At 38.1% G+C, this 19,550-nt stretch overlaps 1 protein-coding gene across 1 annotated transcript in view; it reads right to left on the bottom strand.

The window, feature by feature from the left end:
- Nucleotides 1-19,550, bottom strand: part of LOC141463281 (von Willebrand factor D and EGF domain-containing protein-like) — a 180,962-nt gene that overhangs the window by 44,439 nt on the left and 116,973 nt on the right. Inside the window, exons 18-20 of the mRNA XM_074145613.1 lie at nucleotides 15,585-15,722; nucleotides 13,392-13,544; nucleotides 11,791-11,955 (exon numbers count right to left, since the gene is read on the bottom strand). Coding sequence (XP_074001714.1) covers nucleotides 11,791-11,955; nucleotides 13,392-13,544; nucleotides 15,585-15,722 — 456 coding nt within the window. The remainder of the gene's footprint in view (nucleotides 1-11,790; nucleotides 11,956-13,391; nucleotides 13,545-15,584; nucleotides 15,723-19,550) is intronic.

Raw genomic sequence — 19,550 nt, 5'->3', positions numbered from 1 at the left:
ATCATGGCATTGTTAAGGCACAGCAAATTCTGATTTCTGCTCTCACTTGAATTGCATTTTATAGCAAACTACTAGATAACTGTAGTTGAAGAGGATCATGTTCATTCTGAAGGTAATAAAATGACTATATAAGCTAGTGAAAACAGCAGTTCACAAATGGAGAAGACACTCGACAGTCTCTTAAACCCAGGGTGAGATATCAACACTATGAAACACAGAAAACTAATGTATTTTCTCTCCTCTGAGTTTCTGGCTATTTTATTGCACTTACAAACTTTCAGAAAAAGGCCACATTCAGACTTTAATTAAGAGAAATCACATTCAGTTCAGACCCCAACCATTTCTGTTCCCAGAGAAGCACCACACATTTCATACTGTGCCTGGGACGGGGTGGACCAGGTTGGTTACCATATTCCTCTGTGTCATTCACCCAAGTCTTTGCTTTGCTTTATCTTAGACTTCTGCACCCCCACACCTTTCTTCCCAAGTCATGTGCCTTGGAGACAGCCCCATCCTGACTTGCAACTAGCAGCTGACACCTCAAACGCTTGCTAAAGCTTCTTGTAGACATAAATATTTATTATCTTTTAATTGCCATGCTTCTCTTTGCAGCTATTAGAGTTAGAAACTTGCATTTTTGTTTTTAAATGCAAGTGTAACTTTTTTACAATGTAATGTAAATATGTGTAATGTTGTGAAGGATGTGAAGGAGATACTATAAGCATTGCCATGTAATCTCAAGCGCTGCTCTCTCCTTTAATCTAATAAAGTGCCCCAAACCAACATACTCTTCAGGTGGAAACTGTCTCCTTCTCTTTAGCAAGAGCTTCTGGCTGTAGTCTCTTCTGCCACTCCGTTCAGAGGGTTATGGGCACCTTTAATTCTGATCAGGTCACAACTATTTCCGAATTCCCTGAATAGTTTAAAAATTGAGCTCATCATTAACACAATTCAATAAATTTACAATTTGTGTAGGTTTAGAGCTATTAACATTTAGTAGTCATGCCGTGTAGCACTTTTCTCATTCAGAAGAATGTCGACAGAGAAATGCTCTTATGACATATTACACTATGTGGGTCATCACTTAAAATTTGAAACGTCTACCAGCACATAAATCTTATTTAAAATGTCAAGAAAGAATAGAAAAATTACACTGGTCTAAGAAGTCTTGTTACCAGAGTATTAAGGACCATCCCTTTTCTTTCTCTACTTCTCTGCATTAATATTTTTTTCTGTATTTACTTGGTGAGAAAGGGGAAAGGGAGCAGCTGTCAATAGGAAGCTCCAGGGAAATTCCGTTTTTCCATCAATTCTTAATCTGTTGTTTTGTTTGATTAAGTTCTGGCATAACTTTCTTCTCTAGTCAGAGTGTGTTTAATTCCCGAATCTTCTGTTTAGTCATCTAATCACACCCTAACATCTTCCCTCTCCCAAATATCCAGAAATATAGCTTTGGTTCTCCCTTCCTTCCTCTTAAGCATCTAGAATTTCCCCACATTCAGATGCACGTTGAAATTCCCGGTCACCAATGTCCCTTCTGTTACAATCAGAAGCAATAACTTCCAGAATGAATTCCTCAGCTCCTTTAAGTGTGGTACAGCTTTGAATTCCCAAGTTTTACAAAGGGTATACTTCCAGGGTTATTTCTGTAGAAACAAAAGCATTTTGTTTCTACAATCGCTGAGATTGGGATATTATTATAAATTTAGATAGGAGCTTAAGTTCAGAGCTCATGATCCTTTGCCTATTTTTTATGTCAAAAATTGAAAAGTCAAGTGTGTTGTAAAAGAGTTTAGGAACACACGACACACTGGAAGTAGGTACAGCCAAAAGTTAACCTCCACTTTGAAAAATGTGGAAATAGAGGACATGAGTAATAAATTTTGTATAAGAGGTGCCCAGATCTGGGATTCGCAAATCAGAAAGTGATGTGGAGCTGTATGTGACAGAACGAACCAGCCAGGCATTTTGCTTGTGCTGGGCTAATGGAACAGGACAGCTTGTGGACCTACCGTGCCTTACATCCAGGCAGGTCAGCACATGAGTAAAGCAGTCGCACGACTCCGCATCCATCTGTGAATGCTCATTCAGTCTTAGTAAAATTTGTTCTCTCAAACCACCACTTCTGTGATGGGTAAATTTACTCACTTGTTGCTTTAATCATGAAATTAAAAGGTGAACATCGAGTTCACTGTCCCTGGGCTATGTTTCATCTGGATAGAAAATGAGACTGTGTTGCTGATGTTACTACCTGGTGAGCAATTTTCTTCCCCTTCACCAACCAAAATCATTAGCAATAAGGAATATTCTATGGAGCCAGCATCACTCAGCTGCTTCTGATTTTAACTATTCTTCTGCTCCTGACTTGTCAAATGTAGCTGCAGATGCACATACACAAATCTGTAACACCATCCAGAATTTGCAATGTAAATTTGTTTTGTGTGTATGGAATACAAAATGATTCAGCTCTAACTGTGGAGGAGAAAGCCTGGGATCTTCAGCCAGCTCACCCACTACATTTTGTTTATGCATCTCCCTGTATTCAGAGGAATTGATTCCCACAAACAGAACAGGATTCAGACTCTGCCATCAAGGAGATCCTTTTCCAGTTCTCGGATGCTGAAATCCTGCGTGAGTTTATGAGAAAATATTACCTCAGTGCTTGCTTATGTCGCTTTAAAGGCCTTTTGTATTTGTTTGCATCAATGCATAGTTCATTTGCCTCTAGGTGTTCAGAATGACATAATTGACATCTCAAATCATTAACTAATGTATTTAAACAAAATGGGGGTTCAGTCAGGAAGCAAAAAGTTCATGATCATAGAAATTATATTACTGACTACGTGTCAGAGAACAGTTTCAGATGCATCTAAGATACATCAAGGAATAAATAAAATTAAAGACAACCCCTTTCAGATTCAACAAATACCAAAACAATGCCTTAGAAAGATTTTGCTTACGTATATCCCTTTCTTAACATGAAATATTTTTCTACTCATAAATCTTTTCCACTAGAAAGAGAAACAAAAAACTTAAAATGGGGCACTAATACTGCCTTAGTTTGTATTCATTTAAGCCATATTTCTCCATAGACTTTAAATGATCTCCTCCTTTTTAGGTGTCCTGAATAGATAATACTAGTATCAGGTTATAAGCTGGATTTCTCGAATGACACTCAAGTCTGAAAGTAACAAAACAGTTTTAAATATGAAACTTATCCTAAAACATGACACTTTCACATAATATATATGTAACTGCATTCCAAGGAGGTATCTATCAGTTTTTGGCTAGTATGATTCTTGGGACAAGGCATTATACGTAGGCAAAGTGCAAGAAGGTGATGAACACAATGGTAGCTGTACAGAAAAATGGGCCTTTGAGGGAAATAATGCTTTTTTTGCACTTTGTTTGCAGATTCTGTTTGTTGATTGGTTTTTTGTTCTTTTTTCGCTTTTGTGATGCTTTCTGTAAGTTTTCAATAGAAATTTTAACATCAGGGTCACCAGAGACAGTGTTTTTAAAAATGGTGTAGAAATTACTGATTGCAAGATATGAGCATGCTCCCTAAACAGGGATTTTTTTTTCCATCTATCAATATTTTTCTTTATCATTATCTGTTTTGGGTTGTATATAGAAATTTACAAACCAGCTATGTTTTTACAAACAAACAATGTTTTCTCAAAAACCTCTCCTACCGTCCAGTTTATTTCAAGATTTAATTGAAAAGTTCTCTCCTAGGGGGTAGGAAAAACTCAACCTGTTTGATGTACTCTCACCCCTTGCGCAGGAGACTTGCTCCTCTTGCTCCTTTGTTACTACAGCTCTTTCTCTGCTCTTTACTTTCCTTGGGTCTAACCCACTCTCTGCTGCTGTTTTTAGAAGTGCTCTTCCTGTGCTTTTCTCTGAATATCCAGCTAACAAAACAGGAAGAGAATAAGTACGGTTGTGTTTCAAAACACCATGGATCACCCATTTAACCTCCTCGTCGCCATTTTATTGTCCGTCCTTTCATTATTCCTTGTCCATCTTTCAGGCCTGAACTTTTACTGCTCCTCTTCATGTTTTACTGTCTCCTATTATTTGAGTCTGCAACTGTATTATTTCAGCAGCTACAAAGACAGTATTAAGATAGAGTTCATAAAACTAAATTGTATTTTCTATTCAGGAACTGGCAGTATATTTTACTTCTCAGCGCTGAGAGAGATGGAAAAATTAATAAAAACTGTGTTCTTATCTGATGATGCCTCATGGGCCTTCAGACTCTCTCATGGCTTGAACAGGTTGATAGATATGTACAAAATAGGCTAAATCAAGACAGATCCTCTCTGAAACATTGCTGTCTAATTCTCTGAAACATCTATGTAGACTCCTTTAGAACTGCAATAATAGATTATAAAGAAAGTTCACAACATTTCTTCAAAAGAAAATCCATAATATTTCTTCAAAGAAAAAATAGCTTAAATTTGAATATTTTACTGAAATTCTGCTTGCATTTGATTCAAGAAGTAAGTCATCTAAAACTATAATTATGTTGTTTTGGGCTGTAAACACGGAAAAATGAGTTACTTTACATATGAAAGCCAAGAAACAATCTGAACTATGCCTTGTTGGAGACCAGTAATGAATCTTTTTTAATACCATATAAGCACATATAAATACCCTCAGTGAAATCATGCTTTTATGGAATTCTCCACAATTTCCACTAATTAGGTTGACAACTATCTATAGTTTCTAATATAGAAAAAAAAAAAAGGCAGGGAATTTCAGTAATAAGTTTTCAGATGGTATGTCATAACAGTTCTTAGTCCTCCTAATTTGTGTGTAGTTTAACCAAATGGGTTTTTCACTATTGCCATTGGGTTAGCAATGATAAACGAAGTGTCCACTTAGCTATGCATGAAGAATATGTACAATGTGAATTGAATTCAGGCTGTGGTTTAGAGGAGGGGTCGGCATCCCCAAATGCAAACCAAGCAGCACTAGTACAAAATTTGAAGCTTATCTTCCACCTGAACAGCCTATGCTGATAATGCCACAATTCCTGAAATATGGTTATTTAGCTATAGCTCACTGCTTTATGAAAAGTAGGTGTCATCAGCTCTTGGCAAAACTGACTTCTGCCCTTCGAGTTCTGTAGTAGCATGTTGGGGACAGTCACGTTGTAAGACTTTCCTTTATAATGCCTGTGTTTTTCTCTTTGAAAGAGTATTAGGACGAGCAAGTAGAGACATTTGATAGTTGCACTTCAGCTAGCAACAGTGTTGTGTTTAATCTTTTCCTCTCTTAGGCTCTGAGGATGTATTATGGAAATTATTGTTTTTCATGGAGCAAGAATTTTGAAGTAAGCCGAGGTCACTCAGGGACTCAACACTGTGACATAAATAGCTGTGAAGAAGATAACAGGTCCCCTTTTTTGCATTCAAACAAATATAAAGGGGAAGTTACCAACTAACCAGAGGCATTTGGGGAAGAAGGAAGGAAGAAGGCTTAGGGATTACCTTTCCTCTGAGGTATTACATTTGCTTAAGAAGAATTTCAAATGTCGAATCAAAAGCATGATTCAAATCTGATGATTTTTAAAGACAATATTCTATAAATACCATAAGCAACATGTGTTAGCATGGAGAAACTCTTAGTGAGAACTTTTATTTTTCAGTAATATAAAAGATTTATCAGCTGTTACATCATTTAGAGACCAGAGAGCTCTGGTGATGCTCTCCAGTGTGTAGTTCTGCCCCACTGTGTCCTATAGAAATTTAAACAAAACAAAAGTCTTTTTGTACTTTTATCATAATATATGAGATAAATTCTCTTTGAGAAATCAAAGACTGGGCCAGGTGATCTTTCAAGGTCCCTTCCAACCTGGGCTATTCTATGGTTCTATGAAATTCTTAATCTAATAAATGACCAGCGGGAGAGATTGTTCTCTCCTGCATCCAGAAGGATCAGTCATGTCATCTTAGCTATGGGCTGTTTCTGTGTCCCTTCAGAAATGAACTAGCTCTATACGTGTGAGGTGTAATATTTGGAACAAAATTCACATGGAATGGCAGTGATTCTGCAAGCAAGATTAGTGAAATGAGTGCCACTACCTCTGTAGGTACCTGGTCATTAACAACAGCAAGATGTTAAGGAACTAGTCCTAAATTTGTCCTGAGCAATGATGAGTCTGTGTATTTCACACCTATTTTTACCCCCTGTACTATGTTGTGCTTTGTATTGCTTATGAATCCTTTTTCTTCAACTCCTGCTTTGCTTTTGCAGTTAGTGGTGAAGTCCTTGTGTTGCTTTAAGGAGGCCAGGATATTGGTCCAGTATGAGTTACTTAGAGTTTTAAAGGACTTCTAAGTGCCTTTAACAAAACAGCAATCTTATCAAATTTGTGGAAAGAGGGTTGGCTCACTTTAAAAGCTGTGTGCTATTATAGCTAGATGATTAAATGAGCTTGGAAATTTTAAGAGGAGATAATCTTACTCTCTGTTCTGTCAATGTAAAAAACTGCAGGGCCTGTATCCTCTGTACATTATTTGTGGGAGACTGAGTCGTTATTATCACTTAAAAGTCATGATGGCACAGCGATTGCTTAAGCAAAAGGTGGCACATTCTTGGTAGGAGAGAAATGTAATCTGTACTTGATGTTCTGATTGAATGTAAATATTATTCATGGCATATAGCTGAGTCCTCTTCCCTAGTGGTTTTATGGCTTGGGCTTCATTGGTCTTCTATTGCTGAGCTACATCATTTCCTAAATATATCATCTGTATTGGAAGCACTTAACAAACTCTGGATTGACAGAGTGTATGGACCAGTGAAGCTGGAAACCATTTATCTTTCAAATTATCTAAACATATTCTTCCCACCGTGCCTACTTTAGTTGTTATGTTTGGGTCATAGCATATACTGTACAGCCCTCTGTTGATATTTTTCTGAAAATACTTAATATTTTATTAGGTATCCCTAAGGAGGACGAAGCCATCAGAAAGGCTCTCAGACTCCTTTTCTATCTTGACAAAGTATGGGAGTGGGTTTTCAGTGGCAATTACATACTCAGAGGGCAGGAAAGGGTCACAGCTCATGTCCAGAATGCCAGGCTGATCCTGGCCTCGTGCGAAGATTACTGGTATACCATTTGCAAAACTGTGTCTGTTGCGAGTCCAGATTTATATGGAATGTCTTTGTGTGGCATTTCTAACCACACTTCAGTTGCCATTTCATCATGTACCCCTTGAAGGAGACATCATTACATCAGAACTGGTCAGACTGAAAAAATGTTCATTTTTTCCTGAAACACACAAACTAGAAACACCGAAACATAGCTTACGAAAGGGATCAGCCACTTCAGCCATAAATTCCAAAGATGAATTGTGGACAGAATTTCAGTGGCCTGAGTCAGAGCTTGGAGCTGGAAGCCATGGCATTGAGATGCAACGCTTCCCGGTTTTGGAACCCACAAGAATAGCTGAGGGCTATTACCACACAGAGGCAAATCAGAGTATTATTTACTATTTATTTTGTATTTCTGTTATGCCTTCTTTGCAAGGATCTCAATTTCACAGCTAAGGACTGCAGCATCAAAATATTTCTGTTTTCAAGTGAGCCTTGTAACTCATTGCATAGACCAAGTCAAGACTGGTTAATTACTCGTTACAAAACACCTGCTGAATGCTGAAAAGTGTACATGTTTTATCTACACCTCTTGGTACATACAGATTTTGCGTTTAAAAGTTTTATGTGTGATGTGCCTACCTTAACGGGTTTTAAGATGGGTCTTCCAGGAACAGTGCTCTGCTCACTCCATTAGGGTAATGCTACTCATTTAATAGAATCACTTATGATTTACACTGCTGTAAGAGAGACTGGAATCTGGGCCTTGATCTTTTTAATGCAAATTCATCAATTCTGTTAGATAAGAGATGAAAGGAGTCCATTATGTTCTTCAGCCATCTCTTGAAGCAAAATGATTTGATTTGTTCCAGGCAGTAAGAGGTCCCTACTCCTGCAGTTAGCTCCAGAGGTGAAACCTTGGTTTGGTGACCAAAGCTCTTACTGGAGTTATTTATTTTTCATGGGCAGTGATCAATGATGAGTGCTAATAATGACAACAGTGATTTCAAAGTTAAAAGTTAAGAATGTAAAACTTAAGACTAATATGTTCCTCTGGTGTTAGACTGAGCACTGTGTGTTTAAACACACACACTCCTTTAATTCAAAACATTTTATTCTCCTTTTAAACCACACCTTGATGTTGATCTGACAGTAGTGCAAATGAGAAGGTCACAGAGGTCTCTCTGATGTAAAATCAAAGTGAATTCAGAAGCACAGTGCAGATACCGGAATAGTGTAAAATATAGAGTACATAAACTTAACAGATAGCTGGCACATACAAAAGTATATCAAGTGCCAAATGTCTACAATACTGCAAATTAACTGCTGTGGCAGGAGAGCGAGCAGTGCTGTTCAGAATGGAGAAGAAGAACTCGATTACAGAGATCATAAAATAATCCTCTCCCTTGATCTTCGGCTCCCCAAACCAGGAGAGGCAGTAAGCACTGGCTCTGAACAAACAATCCTTTATCAGTGATGGATGTGGCTCTGCTTTGTCCAGTAAAATTGCTGATTTACTAATAGGAAAAAAATAAATCTTTTGTGATGACACCAACCTCTCTAGCCTGCTAAAGAAAGTGCAAACAGATGGGTATCTCTGTGACTGTGAGTGATGAAACCAGTCCAGAGAAATACCAGTAGCGTCTGACGAGAACTAATATTGCAACATGCAGTAACATCACCAGCATCCCCCATTAGGATATATTCATTTTCTTTGTGCCAAGAATATGAGCAACGATACTGCATGGTTTGATTTAGGAGATCTGCCTCTTCTAACCAAAAGGTAACAGATATTTTATACAAATGTGAAATGTGCCCAGTGAAGCCTGGACAGATTTAAATTTCTTAGACTTTCCTCTTTATTCAATGCCAGCAAAATTAAGGGACTTTTGATCCCCCTAGTAATTTTTTTTGAAAAAATATAGGATACCTGCTTTATGTATTTTGAAGGAAGAGAAATAGTTTTTTGTTTCTGATAGAAGAATGTATTTTTATAAATAATTATTTCCCTATATGTATATGTAACTCCATACCAACTTTGTTACTGGTGATGTTTTCCCTTAAGACTAATCCAATGTACTTCAAAAACAATTGCAACCAAGTCTGGTTGATTTAAACTGGTACATACTACTGATATAAACCAGGTAAAATACCTAAGTGAGAACAGAATGAGGCCCTGCATTGTTGGCAGAGCAGGTAAATATAGCTCAGAAACCTATTTGTGGAGTTACATAGTTTGCAGTAAGTCAAGTACATCAAAAGATTAATACCTATCACTTATCAATGCTGAGGAAATGGTACTTTGTTGATTATAAATCAAAATTGAAGGACTTTTGGGTGCAGCTCATCAAACACTGACTTAGGAAACAATTTTCTTCTGGCATATTTTTTTCTCCTCAGTGATCTACAAAGGCAGTTGGGTAATTTTTGCAGTTTCTGTATGAAAAAATACTTATCCTATAATCCCTAAATCACAACAATTGAGTGTAGCTTCATGTCAAAAACAGCCAATAAAAGTACAAAATAGGGATTAGCAAGGGTATTTTTAGATTAAAATTACTAGAGTTGGAAAGAAGTGGCACATAATCTCAGTACGTTCCCAAGCACTGTAGCGAGCTGAAGAGGATTTGTTCTGTTTCATTTGAAGACTGATACCATGAGTTACAAGGGAGAGAAACTATTATCCTAACAGGGAGGATTTCACAATAATCATAAGCCATAACTGTACATAAATTTAATTGAAAGTTCATTCTTTTTTGTCTGATATCTTTTAATCATCAACGCTATACAATACTTCTGCTTGAACTAGCAAAGCACATGGGAACTAAAGTTAAACCGATCATTTTGGTCATAAATTAGGACACTCGTACAGCTGCAGCAGTTGCTTTCATTTCTAAATATTAGCTCTCATTTAACCTTGAGGCACAAGATTCTCATCGTTTATATTGTGATATAATTCACCTAAGTGAATATAAGGTTTCGATGGAACAAAAGAATAATTCCTCTTCCTTCCCTCCCTGAAGTGGTCAAGCTGGTTGCATGGCCACATTTGCAGCATGAACACCCAGACTCAGTTTGAATATTCGAGACGAAAAAGAAAAGCAACCCCCAGCCTCTGATATACAACTTGCTTTTGAAAGAAGCATGTATTTGTGTCAGATCCTGATACTTGGGGTATTTTTTAGGTCTTGCCTGGAGTTATGTATGACAGGTATGAATCACAGTAAATAGCAACTACTGTCTACGCTTCCCTTTTTGGAACACACACAAATTTATTGGTTAATATTTATATAAGCACAATAAAAGTGTCTGATTTACTGTACCAATATCTGCAGCTGCAGACTATCTGTTCTACTTAAGAGCATTTAAATGACATTTGGGGTTACAGTGTATATCCCATTATCCCATGAATGACAAGGTGCAGCTTTGGTCAATAACAGAAATGTTAGTTTATTTATATGCACAATGATTTATTTCCTTTTTTTGCTCAACTGCTTTTACAGCTTCACCAAGTTAAAGAAGAGTCAATAGCTGACATAGTGACTGACAAACTAAGTAATACCTTGCTCATACTCATTGCTAGAGAAAGAAAAATCTTTGGTTTATTTTTTGACCTTTAGATTCAATGAGCTGGCTAAAATCAGTTTATAGTTCAGAGAGATTGGATGATACCTACACTAAGCAGTAAAATTGCTTCCACTTTGATAGTGTGCATTAAAATACAACACTAAGGCAACAGTCATTGATTTAGATACAGAATGAGGAGTGAAGGTGGGTTTGTCAAGTGTAGGAGGTTGGGGAACAATCTGACAGGTTTCAAGCCAGTCTGTCTTGAATACTCAAGAAAAAGATTTAGAAGAAAACCAAGGAGTCTAACCTAGTAACTCCTGTTATTAAGGAATAAACATGAGTTCTCTTGGCAAATCATTCTGTGCAGTAAAAAGGGGACAACCATCCAGACTGTCCCTAGAGAACCATACATTGAATTATGAGAATTTCATTGAGAGAAAGCAGGATCGGATGACTGATGAGCGGTTGCTATGCTATTGCCACTTTCTGCCTGAGGTCAGGACCCAGCTTTGCTTTTATCACAGCAGAAGACCTCTTCTAATGATCAGTCCTCGGAGATTAATGGGACCAGCTGAGCTTCAGAGTCCCCTGAGGTAGATTATTGCTCAGGGTACGAATGATACTATTGAAATGTGTTAATTATCTGTTGCCTTTGGTTGTTGGTATAGTTGTTCTTACATGACACTTTGTCTATCATCATCTTCACAGGTCACCTTGGAGAACAGATGCCTTGCAGCAAAAGAATTAGGAAAGGAGGAGAGTGGAGTGATACTGGCATGTGTCATATTTGGAACTTACTGAGGAGGAAACATGTTTTGAAATCCTATGCCAGCGCTGTAGCAGAAATACAGATGTGGTGATTCATACCACCTATAAGTTCTGTTGTGAAGAATTCTCCCTAGTGGCAAATGAGGTGGTTAATCTATTGAATTTCGACTCGCAGAGCCAGGTATTCCTGAAATAAGACCTGGTACCTTCTCATCAGGTAAGAGTGAAAGAAAAAAGCTTTTGATGTTTGATTATAAAGTACATTGTATTGTAATGCCATACTCGCTCATATTTTCTTACAGCCTTTGTATGCAAAACCTTTTTAAAATTCTAAAAATGCAAAAGTACCTGGTCTGGGGACTTTGGTACAGATTCGACCATTTCCAAAAAACCCTGCTGGACATCGGCCACAGACATATCCAATGTAAGGGGGTTTCCGATCAAAACACAATACTCCGGGAAAACACGGCCTGTTGGCACAGGTAGTGATATGTGACAGTGGTGCTGCATGGCCTAAAAAAGAAGGGAGTTCAAGAGTGTTTACTTATAATTTCTCAAATCAGATGCATATATAAAATTAAGCAGTGATTGCCTGAGCCCGACTAAAGCTTTATAACTGCTTTTATTCTTTTAAAATCTAATTAATGCAGAATGTTCCCAAAGCTTGAGCCAAACATGAGAATGTCCTGTAGGCACAGTGTAACAGAACAGCTGTTTCTCATTAAAGCAAGATTTATTAGTCCTCTAATTACATGTTTTCAAGCTTATTACTCAAAGTTGTTTGGCATTTATCATGGGTAATATAGAAACTGTAATTTTCAACATAAGTGAAAGATTAACTGAGTAAGAAACTGTATTATTCAACACCCTTTTGTCTTTTATAATTTGAAAGTAATCATCAAACCTTGCAGCACATATACCCTACCTTTAAAAGACACTGTCAAGTGCATATGTTTCTGATCTAGAAATCATCCTTAATGTGTCAAACTTTATACAAGAGACTACTTTAATTATCTTAGAACTACGTGCAAAACTTAACACTCCAGTAGTATATACTTTATCAATTATGATGTCACTGAAAGCAAGTGTGTATGAACTGCCTGTGAAGTATTTAATAGCATCAAGATAGAGAACAGATGATGAATAAAATCTTAATGATGGTTGTAGATCTTTTTTAATTGCCTCCAGTGAGGTCTCCATCATGATTCTCAAGTATTTTCAACATTATTCTTGCACCTTGCCTACAGCATTATGATGGTTACCTGTAAGAGGTGTGTTCTGGTTAAATGCTGGCTGGTCTCGTACAGATACACAAGAAAAGGTGAGAAAAAACATAATCTTTTCATTTACATATGCCCCTACACCACAGATATGTCCAGTCTCAATTCTTCTACTCCCTGCTTTCACTAGAAAATCAACTAAAAATGCAACATCCTTTAGAACTGGGCCAACTTGAGCAGCATGCTGGTGCACACCCTGGTGGAGTGCTCTGTGGCTGGGGAAAGCGGCTGCCACAGTCCAGTTCATACTTCAGGAGTCGATCTTATGCTCGAAACTCAGTCTTAATTCAGTGGCTGCCTGTCAAACGCTGAAATAAAATGTCAGCGTCACTTGGCAATGGCAAGTTGACATAAGCTGTCATTCTTATCATCTTGCTTTCCATTGATCACTAAGATTTGGAGTGATTTTGTTCTACCTCAGTAGTGATGTGATTTCTAGTTGAGCCTGACCGCTCTGATTGCTATTGCTGCAGTGGCTCTCTCCCCATGTAAAATTGTTTAGCAGCAGCCCAGTCTGATGTGTTGAGCGGGGGTCTTGATTTTTAACTCTACCTTTCTGTGATGTATTATAAACAGCTAGTTTATGTTTACTGTTATGATGGTAAAATGTATGATTTCTGAATACGTAAACTCCAGATTGAAAAAGATTTCACATCCTTCTATACCTACCATGTCTGTCACTGATGCTAAAATTCTTAATTACAGGAGAATCCTTTGCCTCTAAGGGTTGAAGTAGCTGCTTAACCTCGGTCTTGTTGAAATCACCTTTGCCATTGCCTTTTTCAACGCTTAAAACTTTTGTAGTGTCAGCAGCAAGCACGGCTGTGAGAAGAAAGCACGGAGACAAGGAAACAAGGTGTTAGAGCTTAGCTGTGATTGATGATAAAAAGCAACAGTAGCAGCAAATCAGATAACCTGACATAAGTTTATTCTGGAAGTCAACCATCAAGCAAATAAAGGCAAATCAGGTGAGTCAGCTGCTGACATGCAGCAAAGCTTCAACACAAATATAGAAAAAATTACTGTGCCCAAATTCACTCAACTTTGCTTATCTGTGAGACATACTTAATATGCACAGTGACCTTTTATTGAGCTAAGGGCAGTAGGAAGGTCACAGGTCCCCATGTATTAGACAGCTTGTTGCTTGGGTGAAGATGTTACACTACAAACTGGGATCTGTGCTCTGTGTGATTCCTCCCTCTCCTTGAAAGCTTCTTCCTGAAACTATGTTGTGCGTTTTTCTTGGCTTCAGGTAGTTCAGCTGCCAACTTGGGACCTGTACAAGGTATACATGGATGTAAAAAGGAAAATTGATAGGTGGAGATGAAAAAATATTGATTTCTACATAGTTTTAAGATAGTTTCTTGAATGAATTAGGGATTGTAAAGTCTATGTGGATATATGTTGTAAGCTAAATAACCCTGCCCTGGGTCTCTTGGCTATTCTGTGCTCTTAATAAAGCCTGACACTATGACTCTTTATATATATTAAATAATGCAATGAGCTATAGCCCACTCTAAAAGCTATAAAGTTACTTCAGTTTTCTCCTCCTTCCTCCCAGAAGCCTTTATATTTGCTTCAGCAAGGGAAGTATGAGTAGGTATGTTAAGTCTGTATATCAGAATCACAAAGAACTATTTCTGTCCTATTTTGGGTGGACAAAGAAGCCCTCAGGTTTATCCCTTCTAATAAACGTGCATTTTGGAAATAGAGAATTTTTTTTCTGTAATTGAAAAAATGCAAAGGAAGAAATGACTTTTCTCATATATTTCAAAAAAGAGGCATTATTTTGTAAATCCTTCCTTCATTGGTCAAATGAGCTACAAAAATATGCATTAGTGAAACAGATGCAAAATCACTTTGAAATAACAAATGTGGCCAAATAATACAGCTAATAAACCCCCATTCTGTACAGACATTTGGCAATATGATACTTGGTAAACCCGGCAAAGGCAGTCCTGCTGGTGCCAGGATCATGCAGTTACAACGGAGTCTTACTACATCAGATTTTTTTTTTCTTTTTTGTAGTCAATATGAGGAAAAGTTAATATCTTCACAGCTAATATCTGTATCTTTTACTTTTCTATTTTCTTTGGAAACACCAACAAACAAACATGAACACTTTAAGTGCTGATTTCTCTCCTTCTGGCCAAGCAAATGTTATTTTTAGAGAAGATTTGCGTGTGTGACTGATACAAGCAGTGTGTGAGTTGCTGCATCACGTGCACTAAGAAGGTCTCAGCAGAGTACAAAGCCACTGCAGTCTTCCTGCTGAAAAGTCTGTTGCCCCAAAAGCAAATACTGAGCAGGTATAAAATTGTTCCTAGCCATTTCCTTCACTAGTTGGGACCCGTGACACGACTTTACACCAAGCATGAGCTCAGGAGCTGTGGACTGATTCCTCTAATGAAAGCCCAGCTTGGAAACGGAGGTGAAAGGATGTGAAGGATTTGAGCATGGACCTTCTTCCTCTTACCTCACATCCTGCTTACAGAGTATTTACCCAAAACAAAAGTAATCCTGGGGATGCTCCCCAAGTACTTCTTAGTGGATGATATATTTAGGAGTGAAATCATTGAGAACATGGGGAACATCCTTGGCAAGTTATCTAGCTGGCATCTGGAAAATACTTTTTTGTATGTTACGGTGTTCATTCTAATCAAAATGAAACTAAACTGTAGTGAAAAATAGCAAACAGACACCAACTTGCAATTATCCATATTGATATGACAATAGTCTGCTTCGTATATTTAAAGGTCTGTACTTGAAGCAAGTGGCAAAGTGCTCAATTAAGGATAATAATAGTACAATCAAATCCATTTTTTCCCCCATCTATTAAAATAAATCATGCAAAACACTTACATTTGCAAGTTTTACCGTTTCCCTCCATCCCACTGGGGCAAATTCCACATGCATATGATCCAAAGGTATTCATACAGGACACTCCAGGAAAACAAAGACTCTCTTCGCATTCATTCCTGTCTTCCTGACAAGTAAGCCCTGTGGCAAAACAAAGGGGAGGTTAATAATCAGGAAAGATTCCCTGTTTATTCCTCAGCTCAAATGTTGAAGCCGACTAAGGCTTACTTCTCAGCTGTAAACTCATTACAGGGTATGTCACTCACGTTAGAGCCAAATTCCCCACTGTCTCACTTAAACTTGCTTTTATCACACTGTTTATTGCTGTTGTTACTGGCACCAGAAGTGCTGAACTTGAGACTACTGCTTGTAGGAAACTGTGCATGTTAAATAAATTATTTCCCCTACATTTCACATCTTTGTTGCTGCTTTTGTTGTCTTGTTTATGTGAGATCTTTGTCATATACTGAAGAAGCCAATGAATGTCACTATTTTGGCTTTAGGATATGAAGAGCCAGGTACTGACCTATTGTGCTTTTAATTTCTATGTGAACCTCACGTAACTAATAGCTTATTGTGAATCAGCCTGATAGACTCTGGCTGAAGGCAGACCTTACGAAATGATCAGATTTATTTTTAAAAAAACAATTTTTTCTATTTAAGATTAAAATTTGAATAAGCCTTCAGAAAATATCTCTGAGCCACTGTACTGGTGTACGGAAGATAAGCTGCTATAGGATCTGAACCCAAAACAACGTGTCTTGCCTATTGCTGATTTTGGAAATAGGGTTTTAAAAATCCCTTGACGTAATTGATATTCAAATTCACAACTCTGGATGATTTAATGGATACCTATAGGGGAAGGTGACCCAAAAGTTAAAATTACTATCTGAACAGCAAATGATGCAGAGTAATCACATATAATGTTGTTAAAAACTCCCTCAGGCTTCAGGTATGCGTGCTGCTCTCTCTGTGCACTTGAGGAAACTTGCTTGGTTATCGCTGGTTACCAGAATATGAAGCCCTGATAGCAGGTCATAAACTGCCCATATCGCTTTGTCCCCTGTAGGACTACCCAAGGAGATTGGGACACCTCCTGGAAAGTCCAGGTACCTGCTTCAAGACATACGACAAGGTACAAAAAGGCTTGTTCCAAAGCAGATATTCAGCTTTTTTGTGAAAGAAGATCTAAGGATAAAAGAATATATTTTTCTTCAGAAAAGAAATTTTTCACAAAATGGAATGAATTGAGGATATGGTTCAGTGGTGGACCTGGCAGTGCTAAGTTAACATTGGACTCGATGATCTTAAAGGTCTTTTACAACCTAAAGGATTCTATGACTCTATGATTCTATGAATTACAGGATGATAAAAACAGAGCATTATTATTCATCTTTCACAACATAATCTATCATTGCTTCAGCATTTCAGATAGCTTCTACTACTCCTTTCAAGTTCAAATAGCATCTTCATGTAAAAATCTCAAATTGAAGTCTCTATTGATTGAGCTGCCTAAAAAAGCTCATGACATCACCTTCTCATGCCTGCTTTGTCTTGTGGAAAAAAAAAACAGCAGCAGCACAAAAGCCATGTCCCTTTTCTGGTACTATCTCAAGCTACATTGTTCTGGGTTTGCATGCTTCTTGATTCTTTCGTTTAAGTCAGACATCACAGCATCACAGGGCTTAACTTACTTTTTTTCCTCCGTTGTTACGTTTCAGATTACTATTTCTATTGTATAATTTAATCAGCACATTCATAGCATCGGGCTGCTTTTCTCTGATACTGCTTTCTGATGATGCATTGGGAAATTATTAGACATCACATTTTGGAAAATATTGAATGTGTTACCCTCTGACTAGATTAATAATTAGTTTTTTTCTCTGAGTATCGTATGAAGACTAAACATGATACCATAGACAATGAAAGTAAGAATTAAGTTCTCAGTTCTCAGAACAAATGTTTGCAAAGTTTGAAACTTGGCTGAAAGTTGCTAAAGAACCAGCAGAAATGGACAGAAAACTGTCTGCAACAAGATGTGTCAATTATTCTGTTTACACGACCTCCAGTGCACTGCAACACAAGGGAGTCTCAATTCTCTTGGCACTGCTACAGTATAAATAAAAATAATAGGAATAAAAGATCTTCAGGTTGCAAGGTTGAAATATCTGTTTCTCCATCCCTGCATGGGAAATTGGCAGAGAAGATAAAGTCCTTTTATGCCTCAAGAGTAGCTGACCACCTACAGGCACAGAGAAAGACTTTTTGACTGCATTCACGTTAAGTTACCTCTAAAGAAACATGCAATCTCATTTAGGGACTCTATGGTTATAATATACCATGAACAAATCATGGGGGTTTTTTTCAGTTTCCTGAAAAGTAAAATGAAATTTTAATTCCATCTTCCCCCCTGCCCCAGTTTTATATTAACCAACGGTACATAGAATTATAGCATCATAGAATGGTTAGAGTTGGTGCTGTCAGTAAACTTGCTGAGGGTGCGCTCAGTCTCACTGTCCTGAGCCGACCAAGATACAAAACAGCGCTGGTCCCAATACTGACCCCTGAGGAACACACTCATCACCAGTCTCCACTTGGACATAGAGCTGTTGACCACAACCCTTTGAGTGCGACTGTCTCACCAATTTCTTATCCACCGAGTGGTCCATCATTCAAATCCATGTCTCTCCAATTTGGAGACAAAGGTGTCGTGCAGGGCGTATTGTCAAATGCTTTGCACAAGCCCAGGTAGATGATGTCAGTTGCTCTTCCCCTAGCGACCAGTGCTATAAGCCTGTTGTAGAAGGCCACCAAATTTGTCAGACACGATTTGCCTTTAGTGAAGCCATGTTAGCTGTCATCAATCACCTCCTTATTTTCCATGTGCCTTAGCATGGTTTCCAGGAGGATCTGCTCCATGAGCTTGCTGGGCACAAAGGCGAGACTGACCAGCCTGTAGTTCCCTGGGTCTTTCTTTTTTCCCTTTTTAAAAATGAGGGTTATGTTTCCCCTTTTTCAGTCAGCGGGAACTTCACCAGACTGCCATGGCTTTTCAAGCGTGATGGATGGTGGCTTGGTTACTTCATCTGCCAGTTTCCTCAGGATCCACAGATGAATCTCATTAGGTCCCATGGATTTGTGCCCCTTCAGGTTCCTCAGCTGGTCTTGAACCTGATCTTCTCCTACGGTGGGTGATACCTCATTCTCCCAGTCCCTGCCCTGGACTTCTGCGATTTCGGCAGTGTGGCTAGAGCACTTACCACTGAAGACTGAGGCAAAGAAGTCATTGAGTACCTCAGCCTTCTCCATATCCTGGGTGACCAGGTCTCCAGTTTCCCATGGGGAAAGAAAGAATGGTTTTGTGTTTGGGAAACAGTTTTCAAAGTTGAGTTCTATTCTCATGCAGGTGATGTTCTTGTTTTCAGTAGCCAAAGAAGAAACAGGAGGAATTCTTGTTATCTTATTAAAATTGTTAAAGGAAAATGAAGGAGTTTTGAACATGCGATGAGGTAAATGTGTATGTATCTGCAGAAATTTAAAGTAGTAATAATTCTGGAGCCATCCTTCTCTCAGATTTTCTAAGGAATTCTCTCCCTGCCTCGTTCCCATTCCTGCATTATACACTTACATTGCCTGAGATACACCAATGCACCTGGATTGCTTGAATTAGCAAGACACTGTGTTCCCTCTGCTGCTGCTTCTCTTGCAATGGTGTTTGGGAAGCTCTCAAAAGAGTTAACTTTTTGTTTCTTCTACCTGTTCACTATCATTTATAAAGTTTTGACGGTGAAGTGGTGCTGTCACTCGAGCAGTATAGCATTGCCTTCTCATTAGATTATTGATGGTTTTCTGGGGAATTGGGACATAAACACAGCATCATGGATGAGCTTTTATTGTTGTCACAGAACCTGCCCTGAAGTAAAATCATCTACTTCCCAGCTGGCTTTCAGCTCCACTTGCTTATAATTT

This window comes from Numenius arquata, chromosome 3, assembly GCF_964106895.1.
Source record: "Numenius arquata chromosome 3, bNumArq3.hap1.1, whole genome shotgun sequence".
Classification (NCBI taxonomy): domain Eukaryota; kingdom Metazoa; phylum Chordata; class Aves; order Charadriiformes; family Scolopacidae; genus Numenius; species Numenius arquata.
The sequence above is the reverse complement of the archived record's forward strand: the minus strand, read 5'-3'. Positions and strand labels throughout refer to the sequence as shown.